The 21,435-nt window shown below is 43.8% G+C and overlaps 1 protein-coding gene across 5 annotated transcripts in view; it reads right to left on the bottom strand.

Annotated features, from left to right (window-relative positions):
- The window catches only part of PWWP2A (PWWP domain containing 2A), a 41,518-nt gene extending 20,639 nt beyond the window's left edge, over nt 1–20,879 (bottom strand). For 3 of the 5 annotated variants that reach the window (XM_066273189.1, XM_066273185.1, XM_066273184.1), the window contains exon 1: nt 20,233–20,879. In XM_066273189.1, coding sequence (XP_066129286.1) covers nt 20,233–20,804 — 572 coding nt within the window. In that variant the 5' untranslated portion in view covers nt 20,805–20,879. Of the gene's footprint in view, nt 1–13,347; nt 13,394–18,666; nt 18,782–20,232 lie in introns of those variants that run through there. The other 2 variants (XM_066273186.1, XM_066273190.1) reach the window with 2 other exon arrangements.
- Nucleotides 20,880–21,435: the final 556 nt, after the last annotated feature.

Here is a 21,435-nt window from a genome sequence, read left to right on the forward strand (position 1 = left end):
GCTGAGTTGAGTTTGAGACCCCTGACATACACAGTTTTCTAAAGTCTTCTAGCTTGGCTACCACAAACCAACTTAGAGCAAATACTTAGAAAACACAAAGGAAGAGGAAAGCCTTTTTGTTTTTTAACCTAAGTTAGGACAAGTCTGGGTCTGGGCTAGTCCACAACGGAAGGACACACTCTTCACTGTTACCAAACTTTGCAAAAAGTGGCTTTTTATTCTAGCATAGCAGCTGGTACCTAAGTTTTTGCTTCCTGGCTACTCAACTGCTAGGCACTTTGAGCATTTAGCAAGCCTTCTCTCACATAAAGGTGTTCAATAACCACTCTCTCAAGATGACAGGACAAAGGAGAGGTGATTTTTATTTTAATACAGGGCTACATAAAACACAGCTTACTGACCACTTGTCTATATTCAGTTTCTAACTCTTAAGAAGCCATCACTTTGTCCCCATTACACTTTCACATTTCCTAGCTGCATAAGCAACAAATGTAATTTGACCTTATTTTCAACCATAGTAAATAACTATAGTTTGGGATTCTTACCCAGGTTCAAGACCCCAAGGTCGCAGGCTTGAGCCCAGGACCTTTGACATGATCCTAAAGGGGACACACTCAGCAGCGTCCAGGGAAGCATCTCCCCAAGGCTGGGAAGCTGCAGATGAAAGCGAGTTGGACGAGTGCAATTATGATTCCAATGAGTTTTTAAAACCAATCTAGGAGAGTGGGGGGTAAAGAAGTTTTTAAAAACTAAAAAATTAGGCCCTGGCCGGTTGGCTCAGCGGTAGAGCGTTGGCCTGGCGTGCAGGGGACCCGGGTTCGATTCCCGGCCAGGGCACACAGGAGAAGCGCCCATCTCCTTCTCCACCCCTCCCCCCTCTCCTTCCTTTCTGTCTCTTCTCCTCCCGCAAACAAGGCTCCACTGGAGCAAAGTTTGCCGGGGCGCTGAGGATGGCTCTGTGGCCTCTGCCTCAGGCGCTAGAATGGCTCTGATTGCGGCAGAGCGACATCCCCTTGTGGGCGTGCCATGTGGAATTCGGTCGGGCGCATGCGGGAGTCTGTCTGACTGCCTCTCGGTTTCCAACTTCAGAGAAATACAAGAAAAAGAAGGGAAAAAAAAGAATATGAAGTAACAACCAAACTATGGTGTTTTAAAACCCTCAAATCCCATTTCTCGGTGTAATCTGTGGATATCTGCCTCCAAGGGCAACTGCCAAGATTCTCCTACAGTACAACCCAGAATCTTTATTTTTAGCACAGGAGGAAGATTTTATTTAATAAGTGGCTAGTTGGAAGGCTGATTAGAATTTCTTGCCTGAGGGGTCACTGGCTTGGCTGGAGTGCCCCTCTCTCACGGCATGTATGAGAAGCAATGAACAACTAAAGTGCCGCAACTATGAGCTGATGCTTCTCATCTCTCTCCCTTCCTGTCTTTTGCCGCCCCCCCCCCCCAAAAAAAATCCCCTGCCTGAGCTTTTACTATGAGAACCTTCCCAAGTGCTCCAGGAGCTGGGTAATAAAACACAAGGTATCTCTCCTCTTTTCTTTACCCCTTTTTGTATACGGCGCAAAAATATTTATTCATACTTGAGAGACTCAGTCTACCCCTTCTTACCCATTTCCAGTCTTCTTTCCACGACCCAAAAACTCCACAGAAAAACTGTTCAGGTATTATCACTTAAATGAAGGCAGCTTCCAGGGAAAATCAGATGAACTGTACAAGAACCCTCTCTGTGCGATCTTTGCAACTCCCTGTGATCCTATAAAAAGCTTTAAATATAGCTATCTTCTTAATAATTTAGGCATAATTGAGTGTCAACATTTTGAGAAGAGAGACTACTTGGGCTTAACAGTCATTTTGTGTCAAGGTAAGAGAAAATCACCATGAAAAAGAATCCTCAGTTTATGTAAAGGTGAAACAAATATAAACATAAAGAGTACTTAAAGCCAAAGTTCAAAATGTGACTATTATAGGACGTAGGAGAGTATTTTGTATTTGGGTTCCACTTTAGAAATATGAAATTTATTGATGATTCTAGCGTTGATTAAATGAAGCCTTTATCTGCCCACTGATAGGCTTTACAAAATTATGGTATTTGCTCAAATTTCTAGCATTACCAAGCAATCCTATACCAAATATGCATTACGTCTCAGAGTGAAGCTCATGACCATGATCCAAATTCCCTTTCCAAATGAGTATCTCAAACGAAACTGAAAATGTTACCAACTACTCAGCTTTTTAAAAAGCCCAACATTGATCATTCTTATCTCTTATTTGGCAAGTGTTTGAAATGCTGACACATAGTGTTGGTCAGCATAACTTCGTAACAACCTCAAGCAACTCATCTCTGACCTAGGGTTATATTTTTTTCCTTCCTATTTACATCGGTTTAATAGTACACAACTGATCCTCATTTTCTCCCTTCCAATTCTGATCGTTGCCAAGCTCCAACTGCAGATTCTTTAAAAAATATTATACACAAAAAAATACCTGACCTGTGGTGGCGCAGTGGATAAAGCGTTGACCTGGAAATGCTGAGGTCACCAGTTCAAAACCCTGGGTTTGCCTGGTCAAGGCACATATGGGAGTTGATGCTTCCAGCTCCTCCCCCACTTCTCTCTCTGTCTCTTCTCTGTCTCTCCTCTGTCTCTCTCTCTCTCTGTCTCTCCCTCTCCTCTCTAAAATAAAAAAATAAAGACACAAAAATAAAGAAACAAAAAATTAAGGCATTATCAACTTTAGGCACACAAACAGAGGCCTTGGAGAATTCAATGCTCAGGGAAAAAAAATTTAAGAGGGTCACTGAGACAGGCCTCAGTGTTCTGGCTGGACCAGACATTTCCCCAGTCAACAGATGAATAGGTGACAAAAAGAAAACTTTCCCTCCCAGGATCCTTTTCCCTTAAAAAACATACAGTAAGAAAACATTTAATTAACCAATTAAAAAATCATATCCTGCCTGACCAGGCAGTGGCACGGACTGGGACACAGTGGACCCAGGTTTGAAATCCCAAGGTCGCCAGCTTGAGCGCGGGCTCCTCTGGTTTGAACAAGGCTCACCAGCTTGAGCAAGGGGTTACTCAGTCTGCTGTAGCCCCTGGTCAAGGTACATATGAGAAAGCAATCAATGATCAACTAAGGTGTCACAACAAAGAATTGATGCTTCTCATCTCTCTCCCTTCCTGTCTGTCTGTCCCTATCTGTCCCTCTGTCCAAAAAAAAATCATATCCTGATTTATTTTATTTCAAGGTGAGTTTTTCAAAAATTGTAACTCCTTAAATAAATTAGCAAGAAGCTAAACTATAAAGGAGAAAAACTAGGAAGCAAGCTTGTTTTGGTTCACATTTCATCTCTAAGGTTGGTTATATCCAACTTAACCTCAATACAAATGAAATTCAATTACAAAATAAAAACGTACGTCTATGCCTCAAAAAATTACAAACAAGAGCTGGCACACGCACTTCTGAGTATATATCCAAAATAATTGAAAAGAGTCTCAAAGAAGTATTTGCAAACCCACGTTCATAGCACCATAATTCACAGTAGCCAAAAGGATGGAACCAGCCCAAGTGCCCACAGAGACAAATGGATAAGCCAGATATGGTATATACATATGCACTATGACTCAGCCTTGAAGAGGAAATCCTGTCATGATACATAGATAAACCTTCAGAACATTATGCTAAGTAAAATGAGTCCATCACACACACTAAAAGGTACTATATAATTCCACTTATAGCCTGACCAGGCGGTAGCGCAGTGGATAGAGTGTTGGACTGGGATGCAGAGGACCCAGGTTCGAGATCCCAAGGTCGCCAGCTTGAGCGCGGGCTCATCTGGTTTGAGCAAAAGTCCACCAGCTTGAACCCAAGGTCGCTGGCTCCAGCAAGCTGCTGAAGGCCCACGGTCAAGGCACGTATGAGAAAGCAATCAATGAACAACTAAGGTGTCACAACGCGCAATGAAAAACTAATGATTGATGCTTCTCATCTCTCTTCGTTTCTGTCTGTCCCTGTCTATCCCTCTCCCTGACTCACTCTGTCTCTGTAAAAAATAAATAAATAAATTCCACTTATATACAATATCTAAAGTAGTCAAATTCACAGAACGAGACAGGTAGAGTGATGGTTGCCAGGGGCTGCTGGAGGGAGGGGAAATGGGGAACTGTTTTATGGGTACAGGGTTTTCGTTTTCCAAGATGAAAGTTCTGGAGATCTGTTTCACAACAATGTAAATGTACTCAACATTTACTGAACCACACCATTAAAAATGGTTAACAGTGTACATTTCATTCATGTGTTTACCACAATTTAAAATTTTTTAATTGTAGAGGAGCAAGTTAGATGAGAAGCAGTATCATTTTCATGGTGGTAAAGGAATAATTAGCACAAGAAAAGGAACAGTAACACTGGGGACTAGCAGGACCACACCCTGCCCTGAGGAAGAATCCAAGAGAAACAGCAGAGAAAGTGACTAAGGTGCTACAGAGGAGGTACCAAGACCACAACATGCCTGAACCTGAACCCGCCCTCAATCCTCTCATGGCGAGGATCAGACAAACCTCAACGGGGGAAGAGTCCTTCTTACATACACTCTATTTTATATCGCAACTATCTACATCACCATTTACTAGAGGAGGAAAAAGCTTTAAAGGATATTACTGGGAAAACTGACAAAATAATGAAATATGGGCTGCAGATTAGATAAAAGTACTCTGTCAATGCTTCCTGAATTTGAAAGCTATGTTGTGGTTATGTACAAGAATATCTCTGATCTTAGAAAAGAAATAAATGCTCAACAATTAAATAATAAAGGAGGGTAATGTATGGAGTTCAAAGAAAAAATGTTTATATAAAGAATGATAAAGCAAATGTGGCAAAATGTTAAAAATTACTAAATCTGGATAGTTTATATCTGAAATTATTTCAAGACAAAAATCTTAAAAAACAAGTTTTTTAAAAGTATATATAATCTTGCCTGACCAGGCAGTAGTGCAGTGGATAGAGCTTCAGACTGGGACGCGGAGGACCCAGGTTTGAAACCTCAAGGTCACCGGCTTGAGTGTAGGCTCATCTGGTTTGAGCAAGGCTCACCATCTTGAGCTCCAGGTTGCTGGCTTGAGCAAGGGGTCACTAGGTCTGCTGTAGTCTCCCCCCCCCCCCCCCCCCCCCCCCGTCAAGGCACATATGAGAAAGCAATCAATAAACATAAACTAAGATGCCGCAACGAAGAATTGATGCTTCTCGCCCTGGCCGGTTGGCTTAGCGGTAGAGCATCGGCCTAGCGTGCGGAGGACCCGGGTTCGATTCCCGGCCAGGGCACACAGGAGAAGCGCCCATTTGCTTCTCCACCCCTCCGCCGCGCTTTCCTCTCTGTCTCTCTCTTCCCCTCCCGCAGCCAAGGCTCCATTGGAGCAGAGATGGCCCGGGCGCTGGGGATGGCTCTGTGGCCTCTGCCTCAGGCGCTGGAGTGGCTCTGGTCGCAATATGGCGACGCCCAGGATGGGCAGAGCATCGCCCCCTGGGGGGCAGAGCACCGCCCCTGGTGGGCGGGCCGGGTGGATCCCGGTCGGGCGCATGCGGGAGTCTGTCTGACTGTCTCTCCCTGTTTCCAGCTTCAGAAAAATGAAAAAAAAAAAAAAAAAAAAAAGAATTGATGCTTCTCATCTTTCTCCCTTCCTGTCTGTCCCTATCTGTCCCTCTGTTTCTGTCTCTATCACACACACAAAAAGTATATATAATCTTGAATTGTTTACCTCAGTTCCACCAAAACATTAAGGCTTAAAAAAAATTGTCCTATTTTTAAGCATAAATGCCAGCAAACCCACCTCGAGTACCAGTAAGCACAAAATCTCTACTCAAATACAAATATGCTAATTACAGTCAGATAATAAAAAACTAGGTCCCAGCCCTAGGACCTACTTCAGTAGGTGAGACTAGAATGCTAGTCACCGCCAAGGTGCTCAGCCTTCAGAGAACAACATCCCTGTGGAATCTGCCCAGGCAATGGGCTTTGTTGATCAGGTGAAGAATCACGTAAGGAATGGTGAAGAGTGGTTACCCATTTTTGGACGCTGGTAACCAATGAAGCTGGTTTAATAAAGTAAAACACTGAGTAGGTGTGGTAAAGCTACAGATGACCAGATGCAGCCCAGGCGTCACCAGTCAGCAACAGGACTCCCTCCCCCACAGGAGATAAGGATGCAGAGGCTTAAATAAGCAATAAAGAAAGGCAATCCAGCTGGCAGAGGAGGCTGTGCTATAGGTAAGAGTGGTGGGTAAGGGTAAGGAACACTAGTCTCTCAACAAGACAAGGCCAGTGAAAGGATTCAGAGTGTCTAAACCTCTGTTAAAAACTTAAGCTCAGCCTGACCTGTGGTGGCGCAGTGGATAAAGCGTCGACCTGGAAATGCTGAGGTCGCCGGTTCAAAACCCTGGGCTTGCCTGGTCAAGGCACATATGGGAGTTGATGCTTCCTGCTCCTCCCCCCTTCTCTCTCTCTGTCTCTCTTTCCTCTCTCTCTCTCCTCTCGAAAAATGAAAAAAAAATTCTAAAAAAAAAAAAACAAAAAAAACTTAAGCTCAGCTGTACTAGTCTGGTCCTGTAAGAGGTACAAAGAACACAGAAAAATTTCCTTTCCCTGCCTTTGAAATGTCCTTCTTAAAGGTGAACACTTTTCCATTAGACTTAAAAGCATATAGGAAGCAGGGAGGCCATAAGGACTCAATTTCCCTAATGAGACTTAACTATCTCTTCAGGACAAAGACTGTAATTTCCTAAGAAAGCCATCTGCTGCAGGAGTTAGTGGGAAAAAAACACTAAGAAGCATCTCCCACTGTTATCTCATTCCTAGTAAGATATAAACATCTTCCTTCCTTATTAATTTAAAGGGAAAAGTCATACTTCACCAGGATTACCTGAAATTTCTACAGATTCTTTAAAGATGCAGATTACACTGTAGCCCACAACCTAACAGGATCTAGGTTGATTGGCTATTGAGCCAACCCATATTAAGTGACTACACTGCCTGTTGTCCCCTTCATCCTAGCTCTGCCACTTGATAGCATTTCACTATGTGGCATGCACTATTCTAAATACGTGCCCATTTATACTATTTGATAATCATCACAACCACCCTATTCAAGTTCTTTTACTATCCCCATTTCATAGCTGAACAAAAGAACAGAGAGGGTAAGTGATCGCCCCACGACCACACAGCTAGTAAGCAACAGACCCAGGATATGAATCTGAGCAGTCATCCAGAAGTCAGGTTCTTAACTACTGCCTCCCCTCACCCTCTCCTCCACCTAGCTTCCCCACAGAGGGCGTGGACCAGCTGTCCACATGCTCTTTTCTAAATCCCGTGGATGTAGACAGGCTTCAGAATTCATGATTTTTCTGGTTTGCAAAAGATAATAAAGCCACCTAAAAAAAAGGAAAAAAAAGACAATGACCCAGCTAAAAGAAAAAAAAAGCACCCTATTATCAAGCATATTAATATTTCACTAGTGAAATGAAAAAAACATTCACACTAAATGGAACAAATAGATCTAATAGCATCAGATAATTTCAGATCATGATAGGTTTTGCCTCCAAAAAAGTAACAAAAAGTTCCGTTTTCAGAGCTTTAGGATTTTGAAATTGTAGTTAACTTGACAGAATTGTCATCAAAATTTAAAATATATATAATTGCTTATCATAGGGCCTAGAGTACACAATAAGTAGGCACAATATATGGGAACTATTACTTATATTAAAATGTATTAGAGGTTTTATTAATTGTAAGTGAATGAATGATGTTTTTATATAATTGATTCCAGAGAGTCAGAGAGAGGGAAAAGAGAGGGAGGAGGCCCTGGCCAGTTGGCTCAGTGGTAGAGCGTCGGCCTGGCGTGCAGAAGTCCCGGGTTCGATTCCCAGCCAGGGCACACAGGAGAAGCGCCCATCTGCTTCTCCACCCCTCCCCCTCTCCTTCCTCTCTGTCTCTCTCTTCTCCTCCCGCAGCCAAGGCTCCACTGGAGCAAGGATGGCACCAGCGCTGGGGATGGCTCCTTGGCCTCTGCCCCAGGCGCTAGAGTGGCTCTGGTCGCAACAGAGCGACGCCCCGGAGGGGCAGAGCATCGCCCCCTGGTAGGCATGCCGGTGGATCCCGGTGGGGCGCATGCGGGAGTCTGTCTGACTGTCTCTCCCCATTTCCAGCTTCAGAAAAATACAAAAAAAAAAAGAGAGAGGGAGGAACAGAGGAAGGAGGGGAAGGGGAAGATATGGAGAGGGAAAAGAGAGGAAGAGAGGGAGAGAACATTCATTTGTTGTTCCACTTAGTTGTGCATTCACTAGTTGCTTTCTGCATGTGCCCTGACTGGGGATCTAACTCACAACCTTGGATCTTTTGACTGAGCACATCAGCCTCGGTAAATGATGTTCTTAATTAAAAGCCCCACCTATTACAATAGCTACTGCAAGGACTATGGGTACCCACACAGGTGAGAAGGGAGATTTTAGCAACATAAAATCAAAGCATACATGAATTATGAATAAGAATACCAGAAAATATTTTTAAATTGAGTAGGGAAAGGGGCTGCATAAGTTTTAAAAGCATCTTTCTAACCATAAAAATGTACTCGATCTTTTAAAGTCTATTCAATCCTCTTATAAAATCACATATAGCTTTTAAAGGTGGGGGGAAAGAAGTTAAACTATAATAATTTACATTTCAAGCTCCCAATCAGGTACCTTCTAACAATCCTCTTAAAAAGTTTATCTTGATGACCAGATTTGAAAACTATACATAAAACACTTAAGATTTGGTCTTTTTTAAAGCAAAAATAGTAACATCTGTATAGTATTCAAATTATAATAGTAAATTTCAAAATAACCATCCAAAAAAAATGGTAATAGCCACAAAGTGGCAAAATATTTTTACAGGCAGATACATCTTGACTCACTTTTGTACATCACTTAGAGCAACATACTTGACATTTTCCCAAGAAAATGAACTCTGCTATAAAAGGACCTGCTTAATTATTAATGTCAATACTCATCAGTTTTCAAACACTTGAACAAATTCCCTTGGGCCTGGCTCTAAGATACCAATAAGCAGTTTTAAGTTTTCTATGTTTCCATTATGATTTCTATGTACTTTTAGTATTTTTTATTATGTCCAGAAGGGTCCATCACACAGAAGATTAAGTATTTCTCAACACTGTAGCCCACAACAGACACTTTTTAAAAAAGGAAATGTAGTCAATTTCACTTTTCTGTTTTACCATAAACAACATAATGCATCTTAGTCTTTAAAATCCCTCTCCAGCTCGGTCCCCCCACCCTGCAATGTCGACCCTGTGCTCTAGGAGCTCCAACTCTGGCTCCTCTTGAACAATGGTCTCCACTGTCGCCAGGGCCAGGCCAGCCACGGCAAAACGAGGGATAACGAATTTAAGACCCAGGACCATATATGAAGAAACCCATCTCCAAAATGAACAAAGAGGTCACTAAATTGAACTGGAGAGCAAATCACATTTTCTTTTTTTCTTTTTTTTACAGAGAGAGTCAGAGAGAGGGACAGACAGACAGACAGACAGACAGGTATGGAGAGAGACGAGAAGCATCAATCATCAGTTTTTTGTTGTGACACCTTAGTTGTTCATTGATTGCTTTCTCATATGTGTCTTGACCGCGGGGCTACAGCAGACCGAGTAACCCCTTGCTCGAGCCAGCGATCTTGAGTCCAAGCTGGTAAGCTTTTGCTCAAACCAGATAAGCCCGCACTCAAGTTGGCAACCTCGGGTCTCAAACCTGGGTCCTCCGCGTCCCAGTCCAACACTCTATCTACTGGGCAACCGTCTGGTCAGGCGCAAGTCACATTTTCAAAGCAGCAGCTGTTGCCTGGTTGAGTGAGGAACAGAGAGCTCTATCATTTCTGCCTACCTAGGTAATGCCCCACGAAAATCATAAGCTAAAAATGGTAACAGTAATCATGATAGACCTGGCCGAAGAAGATCAGTTGGTTAGAGCGTCATCTTGATAAGCCAACGTGCAGGTTTGAGCCCCAGTCAGGGTACACGCAAAAATCAACCAACGAGCCTGATCTGTGGTGGCACAGTGGATAAAGCGTCAACCTGGAAATGCTGAAGTCGCCGGTTCAAAACCCTGGGGTACCTGGTCAAGGCACATATGGGAGTTGACGCTTCCTGCTCTTCCCCCACTTCTCTATCTCTCTTCTCTAAAATGAATAAATAAATAAAAAATAAAAAAATAAAATAAAAAGTCATCCAACGAATATGTGAATAAATGGGACAACAAATCAATCTTTCTGATTCTCTCCCTCACTCTACAAAAACGAATTAAAATGGTAATAACATATAGTTAAGTGTATTAAAACAGGGTTGTTTTCAAATCTTAAACAATAGCTTTTGAGCTATCATTCAAAAAGGCATTGTCTGCCTGACCTGTGGTGGTGCAGTGGATAAAGCATCGACCTGGAAACACTGAAGTCGCCGGTTCAAAGCCCTGGCTTGCCTGGTCTAGGCACATATGGGAGTTGATGCTTCCTGCTCCTCCCCTTCTCTCTCTTTCTCTCACTCTCCCCCAGCTCTCTAAAATGAATAAATAAATAAAAATTTTTTAAAAAGGGCATTGTCAATGTACCTACTAATATGTACCACTTATATTTTAGGCAATTTACTTAAATCTGAGCCTCAATGTCTTTATCTCTGAAAAGGACTTAGAATTGACTTCACTGGCTGTTCCAGAGTAAGATGAAACAATGTATCCAGTGCCTGGCACCTTGCCTACATAAGAGTGGGAAATACATAGTTGCTATTAATTACAAAAAGTGAAGTTTGGCAACCTTCTTTGATGTTGGGAATATATGCAGAAAAGCCAAAGAAAAGGCGCGTTTGTAAGAGGGGCGTGTTTTTTTAATTGATTTTATTTTATTTTTAAAAGGTTTTATTTATTTCAGAGAGAGGAGAGAAAGAGAAAGGCAGGGGGGCAGGAGGAACAGGAAGCACCAACTCTCAGTTGCTTCTCATATGTACCTTGACCCAGGCAAGTCCAGGGTTTTGAACTGGCAACCTCAGCATTCCTGGCCAACATTCTATCCACTGCACTATCACATGTGAGGCTAACTGACTGATTTTAGAGAGAAGAAGGAAGAGAGTGAAAGTAACAGCAACACTGATCTGTTCCTGTATGTGCCCTGACAAGGGATACAACCGGCCACCTCTGCGGGTTAGGCCGAGCTATCCAGCCAGGGCAGAGGTGCGGGTATTAAAAACCTCAATCCACTATTCTGCAGTATACTGACTATTGGTCCAATGGGAAAGAGATTAAAATTATGGTCTACCTAATTTTTAGTGGGCAACCAGATTTTAAAAAACTATTTCCAAGTTTAATTAACCATTCTGTAATAAAGATCTACACCTGCCACCCAGGGCCCACCCCCACATGTATTTGCTTCTTTGTAATTATATCCATTTGAAATTGACCAGTAACTTTTTAAAAGTGGCACAGTGGATAGAGCATCGAACTGGGATGCAGAGGACACAGGTTCAAGACCCCAAGGTCACCAGCTTGAGCGCAGGCTCATCTGGTTTGAACAGCAAGGGGTTACTTGGTCTGCTGTAGCCCCATGGTCAAGGCACATATGAGAAAGCAATCAATGAACAACTAAGGTGTCGCAACGAAAAACTGATGACTGATGAGTCTCATCTCTCTCCTTTCCTGTCTGTCTATCCCTCTCTCTGTATCTGTAAAAAAATAAATAAATAAAATAAAAAAAATAGAATCACCTTGTTGAAAATGCAGAACTGTGTAGAGGAGCTCAGAAATCTTACGCACATTAGTTTTCAGGTCCAACCCAAAAATGTCTAGAAACAACATTCGACACTAAATCCACCCAGATGCCTGGCCTGTACTTACACACTGGACAGAGCATCGACCTGGAAAGCAGAGGTCGCCAGTTCAAAACCCTGGCCTTGCCTGGTTCAGGCACATACAAGGAACAATCAATGAACAACTAAAGTGAAGCAACTGAGTTGATACTTCTCGTTCCAGTCCCCCTCGCCCTCCTCTCTCTATAAAAGCAAAATGTTTTAAAATATAAAAATAAATAAATCCACCCAGAATGTAACTTAACCTCCACTTCTTTTCCTGCAAGATCTGTCACTAGAGCAAGTCCTACTCTTCAGGTAATGTGTGCCTGAATTAATCTGGGAATGTAAGGGCCAATAAATATCAAGAAATAAGGATGTACTTCAGAGGCACAAATAAGCTCTAAGGACATCTTTCATTTTTTTATCAATGTGAAATTAACTCAACCATAACAGAGAGGATGAGCACATAATATACAACCTCTTTAAAATGCTCCACAGATAAATTGTTCCTAGGAAGATTAAACCTAGCTGCATGGAGAACACAGTACACAGTGAAATAAATATGGTCTTATTTCCCCCAAAATGCTGAAAATGAAACCTCACTAGAAATCCCAAGTCCAATAAAATATGCCTGGAATAGCTTATGTATAATACATCTAGTTAACTAATTTTTTAATTTAGTTATAAAATTTATTTTTAATACCATGCTACTGGATTCTTTACACTCAGATTCAAACTAGGGTTCAATGTTCAAGTAATCACTTTCAAAAAAAATAATTTCAGGCTGACCAGGCGGTGGCGCAGTAGATAGAGCGTCAGACTGGGATGCAGAGGACCCAGGTTCGAGACCCGAGGTCACCAGCTTGAGTGCGGGCTCATCTGGTTTGAGCAAAGCTCACCAGCTTGGACCCAAAGTCGCTGGCTTGAGCAAGGAGTTACTCGGTTTGCTGTAGCCCCACAGTCAAGGCACATATGAGAGCAATCAATGAACAACAGAGGTGTTGCAACGAAAAACTGATGGTTGATGCTTCTCATCTCTCTCTGTTCCCGTCTATCTCTCTCTCTGACTCTCTCTCTGTTAAAAAAAAAAAAAAAAATTATTTCAGTCCAACATGCCATGGAAGAGCTCATTCTCAATACAGAGAGAAAGGGGGGGGGGGGGGGAGAGAGAGAGAGAGAGAGAGAGAGAGAGAGAGAATGTATGTGTGTGTGTGTGTGTGTGTGTGTGTGTACTATTACGGTAATGGGTGTCCTACAGCTGCTGTCGGGGTCAAGAGAGTGATCAGCACATTCTTCTGTGTGATTCTGCTGTGAGGACTTTTATCAGCACCTTGGGATATGAGAACTATCACCAAAAAATATTTAAGTGTGTTAAATATGTACAAATCAACACAATCATTCAAGCATACTACATAAGGGCCTAAATTCTCAAGCTGAACACCGAGCATAAACTACTAATACCACTACTCACTGCTTCACCAGAATGAATGGCTGTATATTTTTCCCACCAAAAGTAGGGCTATTGCACCATACGTTTCATGATCTCTGTAAAGAAAAAAAATCGTCTTGGTTTACATTTCCTTAAAAACAAGTCAATTTTCTACAAATTGCTTTAAGAACTTACTGAAATCTGAAGTTTTATTATAAAGAAATCACCTCAATTCTTTTGAATGCAACAGTATCTCACACAAAGTCATTATTTGCATGAGACCAATTCTGAAATACAACTACACCCTTTAGTAAGCATGTATCACAAAATGAAAATGCACAAGGGTTTTTAAGCATTAGTAGTGGCTTTGTCACTATGAAGACAGAGAATAGCACCTAACAATTTAAATGATCCTTCTCTGTAGAAAGAAAGGTCCCAGGAAACAGTCCCTTCAGGTGTGGATTGAGAACGCTGAACACTTGTCTTTGCGGATAATCTTGACTGGTTAAAGTTTTCCTCTTGAATTACTAAAACTGGAGGTGTATTTAAGGGATAGGTCTAAACGTTTGCAGGCAAGAGATACCAGTATCATTTCTGATGATTCAAAACAAGGCTTTCAAAAGAGGCCCTTACAGGACCATGGTAGCTGTCCCCTCAGTTTGCTCCTGAGGGAAAAGAACTATTTTTTAAATGTTATGTAAATGTATCCAAGGGGATGCACTTGGAAAAAATCCAAAATGTTGAATATCCTACGAAACTATGTGTGGTTTCAGTAAATGAGCTGCAAGGGAATAAAAGTAATGGAAGAACTGCAGATGAAAACTTATCAAGCAACTGCAATGTATAATGAGATGTTAATTTTGAGACTGCTCTGTGAAATTTTAGCCCTGACTGGATATGATGATTAAAGGAACTGCTGTTATTTTAGGTGTGGTAATAGCAATACTGTTATGGTTTTTAAGGTCCTTATCATTTTGGAGCTCTATAATACTGAAATAAAGTGATATATTTAGGATTTGCTTCAAAATAATGCAGGAGGGGCCCTGGCCGGTTGGCTCAGTGGTAGAGCGTTGGCCTGGAGTGCGGGAGTCCCGGGTTTGATTCCTGGTCAGGGTACACAGGAGAAGCACCCATCTGCTTCTCCACCCCTTCCCCCTCTCCTTCCTCTCTGTCTCTCTCTTCCCCTCCTGCAGCCAAGGCTCCATTGGAGCAAAGTTGGCCCGGGGGCTGAGGATGGCTCTGTGGCCTCTGCCTCAGGCGCTAGAATGGCTCTGGTTGCAACAGAGCGATGACCCAGATGGGCAAAGCATCGCCCCCTGGGGGCGTGCTGGGTGGATCCCGGTCGGGCACATGCGGGAGTCTGTCTGACTGCCTCCCCGTTTCCAACTTCAGAAAAATACAAAAAAATAAAAATAAAAAATAATGCAGGAGGGACATGATGACACAAGTATAGCTAAAGGTTGATAAATGCCTAAGGAAGGATAATTCATACATGGAGGTTCATTTCACATAATAAAAACTAAACAGAAGTTACGGCGTAACCACTGATTTATTACTCTGTCTAAAACAATCATTCAGACAGTTTAGCAACTTGAAGGAATACTTATTTTATCAAGCTAAATGAAGAAACAAATGTACCTATGTCAAAATTTCAAAAGCATAATGTTAAGGAAGAAAAGGGAATAGGAAAACCAAACTGAATTTGTGGGTTAATTATTTTCATCTGCTAGTATTACACTGCTGTCATTAGACAATGCTAATGAATCAGGAGTAGGTGGGTAATTTAAACTACCTAAGGCCCTGGCCCAATAGCTCAGTTGGTTAGAGGCTTGTCCCAATATGCAGAGGTTGCCAGTCCAATCCCCAGAGAACATACAGAAACAGACTGAGGTTTCTCTTCTCTCTCTCCCCTCTTTCTAAGACTAATAAGTATTTAAAAAACATAAAAACTAACTAAGAAGGATGGGTATAAAATAGAGGAGCCAAGAGTAAAACTAGAGAATGTATGGATCACCTTAAAGGCATTAAGTTTCAAAAAAATACTAGGATACATAAAATCTGTTTTAACCAGCTATTCAAATATACTCATTTTTAGGGTCATTTATTGGCCAAAGCAACCTATATTAAAGGAAGAAGTAACAAACTGGCATGAGACAGGAAAACCAGACTAAATGGTCACCCTATTCACTTTACATATATATAAGGGGAGGCATTAAGTTTGTTTGCACTTAAGTGAACTGCCTCAAGTCAAAATGAATTAGCATCAGCAGAACTAAAGACTGAGCCCAGAGAGGCCCAGATTTGCCCAAAGTCACTGTGTTAGCTGGAGGCCAGGACTAGAATCCAAGCACCCGGACACAGTCCAGACTGGTCTGCTATTTAGTACCACTTTCTTTTCATTCAGTTTTTAAATTACATGTGTCCTGCTCTTTTCCATAAAGAGACTCTCCTCAAAAAAGTGTTCTTCAATCAACTAACTCTAAAAATAAGGCAAAAGGGCCCCGAGTGGCTCAGCGAATAGAACGCTGTCCCTCCCACAGGTTCACTCATCAGGGCACATGAGAGAAATCACCAACGAGTGCACAGCTGCATGGAACAACTGAGTGGAATGAGTCGATGCTTCTCTCTCTCTCCCCTGCGCCCCCTAAAGCAATGGAAAAAAATGTTTTCTTTTAGATTTTATTTTTTCAGTTTTAGAGAAACAGCAGAGAAAGAAGAGGTGGGAAGAAGGAAGCATCAACTCCCATATGTGCCTTGACTAGCCAAGCTTGGGGTTTCAAACAGGCGACCTCAGCATTCCAGGTCGACGCTGTATCCACTGCACCACCACAGGTCAGGAGGAAAACCTTTATAAAAATCTAAACAAATTAAATTAGGGCAAAAAATACTGTAATACAGTGACAGGAAAGGGAAGAATGTCAACTCCTTATCAAAAGCAGGTCTTGCCTGACCTGTGGCGCAGTGGATCAAGCGTCGACCTGGAATGCTGAGGTCGCCGGTTCAAAAACTCTGTGCTTGCCCGATCAAGGCACATATGGGAGTTGATGCTTCCTGCTCCTCCCTCCCTTTTCTCTCTCTCTCTCTCTCTCTCTTCTCTAAAATGAATAAATAAAAAAAGCAGGTCTTGATCAAACATCTACACAGTGAACATCTCCTCCAACTTTAAAAGACATTTCTGTACCACGCATGTTATTAGAATAATTTTAAAAGCAATAACTAGCCCTTTTTTACACTGATGCAATTAGTCGTCTCCTAAATACTGTTTTTCCCTACCTCCCTGCACAGGCAAGACCCATGGCTTCAGGGCCTCCTGTGCACTCCACTCCACAGCTAAGGAAACGGGTAGTCTCAGGCAGAAGGTGCCATGGCTACTGGCGGCTCAGGAATCTGCTCCAACACCCAGAGTCTTTGGATTGCCCCATACTGCTACTGAAATCAAGATAAGCACTTCAATTTCAGAAATATACAATTCTTTACTTACTACTTAAAAGAAAATTTGCCAGCCCAAGTATTTGAACCCTTACTTTGCCATTTATAAGTTAAATGACTGGCCAAATTAAACGAACCTCAATTTCCTCCTATATAAATAAAAATACCACGAGAGTTACAAAGACTAAATAAAGTAAAGCATGTGGTACAATGCCTGGTACATAATAGGCACTCAAGAGGAAGCTCTAATTTTCACCTAAAGGTTTAATTCCATGGCCAATTCAAATAGAATACAAAATATTTTTAAAGCAAATGATGACAACAGTCATGGTCTTGGTAGTCTATAAAGGATCTCCTGGATCATCAGCTAACCCCAAAAGTGCACATGAATACACACATCAAGATAAGCAGATTAACAAAATACACTCGCAGTTCCATTTCTCTGAATCATATTGTTATGAAAAAGGGATGCCCAACTAGTCAAGCCTTGTCCAATAATAATTACATGAAGTACATTTTTAAAAAGCCCATGTGTTTAATTTCCTCATGTAATTCCTTCTTACATGGGGGAGGCACTTACAATGGGTGCCTCCCCCAGGTAAGAAGGCAGGAAGTGGGTCTCATACACATACAAGTATACCTGGGCGATATTAGGGTTCAGTGCCAGCGCACACTAACAAAGGGAGTACGGCAATAAAGCCAGTCCTAATCTTTTCCCTGGTGGAGGGTTTTGCCTTCACCTGTGAGCTCACTAACAAGGAATAAATACCACCTATCTGGGAGAGCGTCTTACACACAGATGTGCTCAATAAATATGTGCGGAATGAAATTGTTGGTTTCCCTTAATGGATTTTTTTTAAATACTGTAATACTGACCTTTTACATTTTAATGTTTTAAAGTTTAAGGAATCAAAATGTAAAAGGTTTATAATAAAAATGAAAATAGCTTCCCCCAAAAAAGAAACTGCTGTTTAAGAAACAATGTTAGCCTGACCAGGTGGTGGCGCAGTGGATAGAGTGTCAGACTGGGATGCGGAGGACCCAGGTTTGAGACCCCGAGGTCACCAACTTGAGCATGGGCTCATCTGGTTTGAGCAAAAAAAGCTCACCAGCTTGGACCCAAGGTCACTGGCTCAAGCAAGGGGTTACTCGGTCTGCTGAAGGCCCACAGTCAAGGCACATATGAGAAAGCAATCAATGAACAACTAAGGTGTTGCAACAAAAAACTGATGATTGATGCTTCTCATCTCTTTCTGTTCCTGTCTGTCCCTGTCTACCCCTCTCTCTAACCCTCTGTCACTGTAAAAAAAAAAAAAAAAAAAAAAAAAGGCAATAGAGACCAAAACTCAAAAGCTGAATTGCAATTCTTTTTTTTTTTCTTTTTTTTGTATTTTTCTGAAGCTAGAAACGGGGAGAGACAGTCAGACAGACTCCTGCATGCGCCCGACCGGGATCCACCCGGCACGATGGGCGAGGCTCTGCCCACCAGGGGGCGATGCTTTGCCCCTCCAGGGCGTCGCTCTGCGGTGACCAGAGCCACTCTAGCTCCTGGGGCAGAGGCCAAGGAGCCATCCCCAGCGCCCGGGCCATCTTTGCTCCAATGGAGCCTTGGCTGCGGGAGGGGAAGAGAGAGACAGAGAGGAAGGAGGGGGGGTGGAGAAGCAAATGGGCGCTTCTCCTATGTGCCCTGGCCGGGAATCGAACCCGGGTCCCCCGCTCGCCAGGCCGACACTCTACCGCTGAGCCAACCGGCCAGGGCCTGAATTGCAATTCTTTACCACAGAAAATTTTAAGAAAGTAAAACACCAACATAATGAACACCTCAAAACAGGAAAGCAGGGTTCAGATCCCGGACAAGTCCCCCAAAAACAAAACAAACAAACAAAAAAAAACAGGAAAGCACTGTCCATTCCATTTCCAGAAACAACTTACCTTTTTGCACCTTCCTTTTGCAGATCTGAAATCCAGATTCTCACAATCACCGGCCTTCACTTCTGTTTGATTCAATAGCATACACACTACTGAGTCTTTCTTGCTATTAAATTCATCAGTAGAAAGCATGAGGGTCTTATTCTGCTTTCTAGCTATGAAACCAAAAGTGCTAAAGTCCTAAGTCAAAACTCTTAAAAAAAAAACTTAAAAAAAATTGAGGTTAAATAAAGTGCAGAAATCACTTGTAAAAACTCCATCTTTTGCCTGACCTGTGGTGGCGCAGTGGATAAAGCGTTGACCTGGAAATGCTGAGGTCACCGGTTCGAAACCCTGGGCTTGCCTGGTCAAGGCACATATGGGAGTTGATGCTTCCAGCTCCTCCCCCTTTCTCTCTCTCTCTGTCTCTCCTTTCTCTCTCTCTCTGTCTCTCCCTCTCCTCTCTAAAATGAATAAATAAAAAAAAAATTTAAAAAAAAAAAAAAAAAAAAAAAAAACTCCATCTTTTGCCCCATCATTCTTCAAAATGTACTTTTAAATAGGTTTTTCCCACAGTGTGGAAGGACTCTTGTGCCTTGATGGCAATGCAAGCGGTTAGGAAGTAAAACACACTAAAATAAGCCATTTCCAAACAGGTGAGATACCATCAGAGTGTGTGTGCTGTTGCAGGAAACAGAATGGAGAGCAGTGAATGGGGAGTCTGCACTTCACATCTGCAAAAGAAAAGTAAAAAGGTTAACAACACTTCCAGCCTTGTACTATCCTTTTCACCTGTTGAAAGCAATGCTCATAAACATTTTAAATGAAAAGATGAAAATGTGCTAAAGCAGAGGTTGGTGGGTGAACTCAACCTTCTTGTCCTAACAGATAAATTTACACCTACAGTATTAGACGTCAGGATTCAAACACTTTAATACCACACCACCTTGATATTCAAGGTTTAAAAAAGAAACCAAAAGCCCGATCTCTTCTTTAGACTTTCCTGAAAAACTATCATCATAATTAGCCAAATGTGTCTCCTGTTGAACAATAATTATCTAAGGAGAATTAGTTCTAACAGTAAGAATAACCGTCAGACGACTCATTTTACACAAATTCTCTTCCCCTGTAACGAGTTAACAGGTCACCTTTTGGGAACCCCAATGCACACACCCTTCACCAATCTCATTAAAGTTAAAGGTTAATTTGAGAACAAGTGCCTCACAAGCCATCATGCCCACCCAGCACCGTGTTCTGGTAAAAACCTTTCGCGTTCTATATTAACCCCCCCGACCACCCCCCAGGGTGGCTGAGCCAGGGTCAGGTCGCCGAGGGTGAGGGGTGAGGTCTGCGAGCCCGCCGTGCCCCGGCGCCCCCGCCCGCTGGCACACCTGCCCTCGCGGCGCTCACCTGGGGCAAGGACCGCCCTCTCCCGGCCTCGCGCGCTTGCCCCACTCGCAGCGCACGCCACGCGGGACCCGAGGGCGGTGCGGGCGGCGGGGCGCCGGCAGGCGCGAAGGGGCCGCGCGGGCTCACACCCTCCCCGGGGACCGAGCGGACCCCAGCGGCGTGCTGGGGTGGGCGCGGTACCTTTTGGACAGATCCATGAGGACCCCGGAGAAGAGCTTCTCCCCGAGGCGGAACGACACGACGAGCGCGTCCTCGATGATGTGGTCCAGCGTGACCCGCACCTCCGAGCCGGGGATGAGCTGCGACACCGCGGAGTCCCCGCCCGCCGGCGGCAAGAGCGCCGGGGCTGCGGGCTGGGGCAGCGGCGGCTCCGGGCGCTCCTCGGGAGCCGGGGGCTGCTCGGGCGGCGGTGCAGGGGAAGGAGGGGGGTCGGGCCCTTCCTGGGACGCGGCTGCCGCCGGCTCCACCACGGCGCCGGGCGGCTTCTCCTCTGGCTTCAGCTCCGGCCCCGCCGCCTCCGGGCTGCGGGAGAGCTCCCGCGGCGGCGAGGGCGGCAGCTCGTGGGCCTGAGGGGAGGGCTGCTGCCTGTCGGCCTCGCCGTCCGGCACAGATGCTTCCGTGGCCGTGACCGGGAGGGTGTCAGCACCAGCCTCGCTGCCGGGGATGGGCTCCATCTCCGGCTCGGCCTCGCCGGCGCCCCCCTCCCCGGGGGACGCTGCAGTCGCTGCCGCTTCTGCAGCCACGGCCGCCATTTTCTTCCTAGCTTCTCCCTCCTCCAACTCCGGCTGCAGCGGCGGCGGCGGCAGCGCTACTTGGTTTTCTGGGCCTTCCCCTCCCTCCCGCGAAGAGTTTTGTCCCGCCCTTTCACTGAGGCTCGTTATTGGCACCGCGCCATTGGTTCCGTCCTACACTCCTCCCTCATTAATGACAGTCCATTGGACAGATACTGACGTCCATTAGCCAGTCAGTCCATCCCTCCCATGCAGAGTAGGAACTTCTCATTGGCCGGATGAGTTGTCAAATGTCGAATCGGAGTGGAGGAGCAGAGGGGCGGGCTCAAAGTGGGTGGGGGTAGTCAAAAGTATGAACCAGATACTTATTGCTTTTTTCTATTGGCTGGAGGAGGAAATAAAATTTTATGGTTGGCCTATGCTCCTGCCCGTTATCAGCCAAGCTTTCAGAGGTGGGAGAAAGGAGGGAATCACGTGGCGTACTAATTCTTTCAAAGGCTACGAAGAGGAGGAGTAACAAGCAAGTGTGGGAGGGGAACTGCTTCCCAAGAATCCCTGCGCAGAGGTCCTTAGAATAAATGTTATTTCTAGGCGCGGACCTGCTTGCGGCCGCTTGCGGGCACAAGTTCCTTGGGAAGGACAACTAAAGTTT

Source organism: Saccopteryx bilineata, chromosome 4, assembly GCF_036850765.1.
Source record: "Saccopteryx bilineata isolate mSacBil1 chromosome 4, mSacBil1_pri_phased_curated, whole genome shotgun sequence".
In the NCBI taxonomy this organism is placed as follows: domain Eukaryota; kingdom Metazoa; phylum Chordata; class Mammalia; order Chiroptera; family Emballonuridae; genus Saccopteryx; species Saccopteryx bilineata.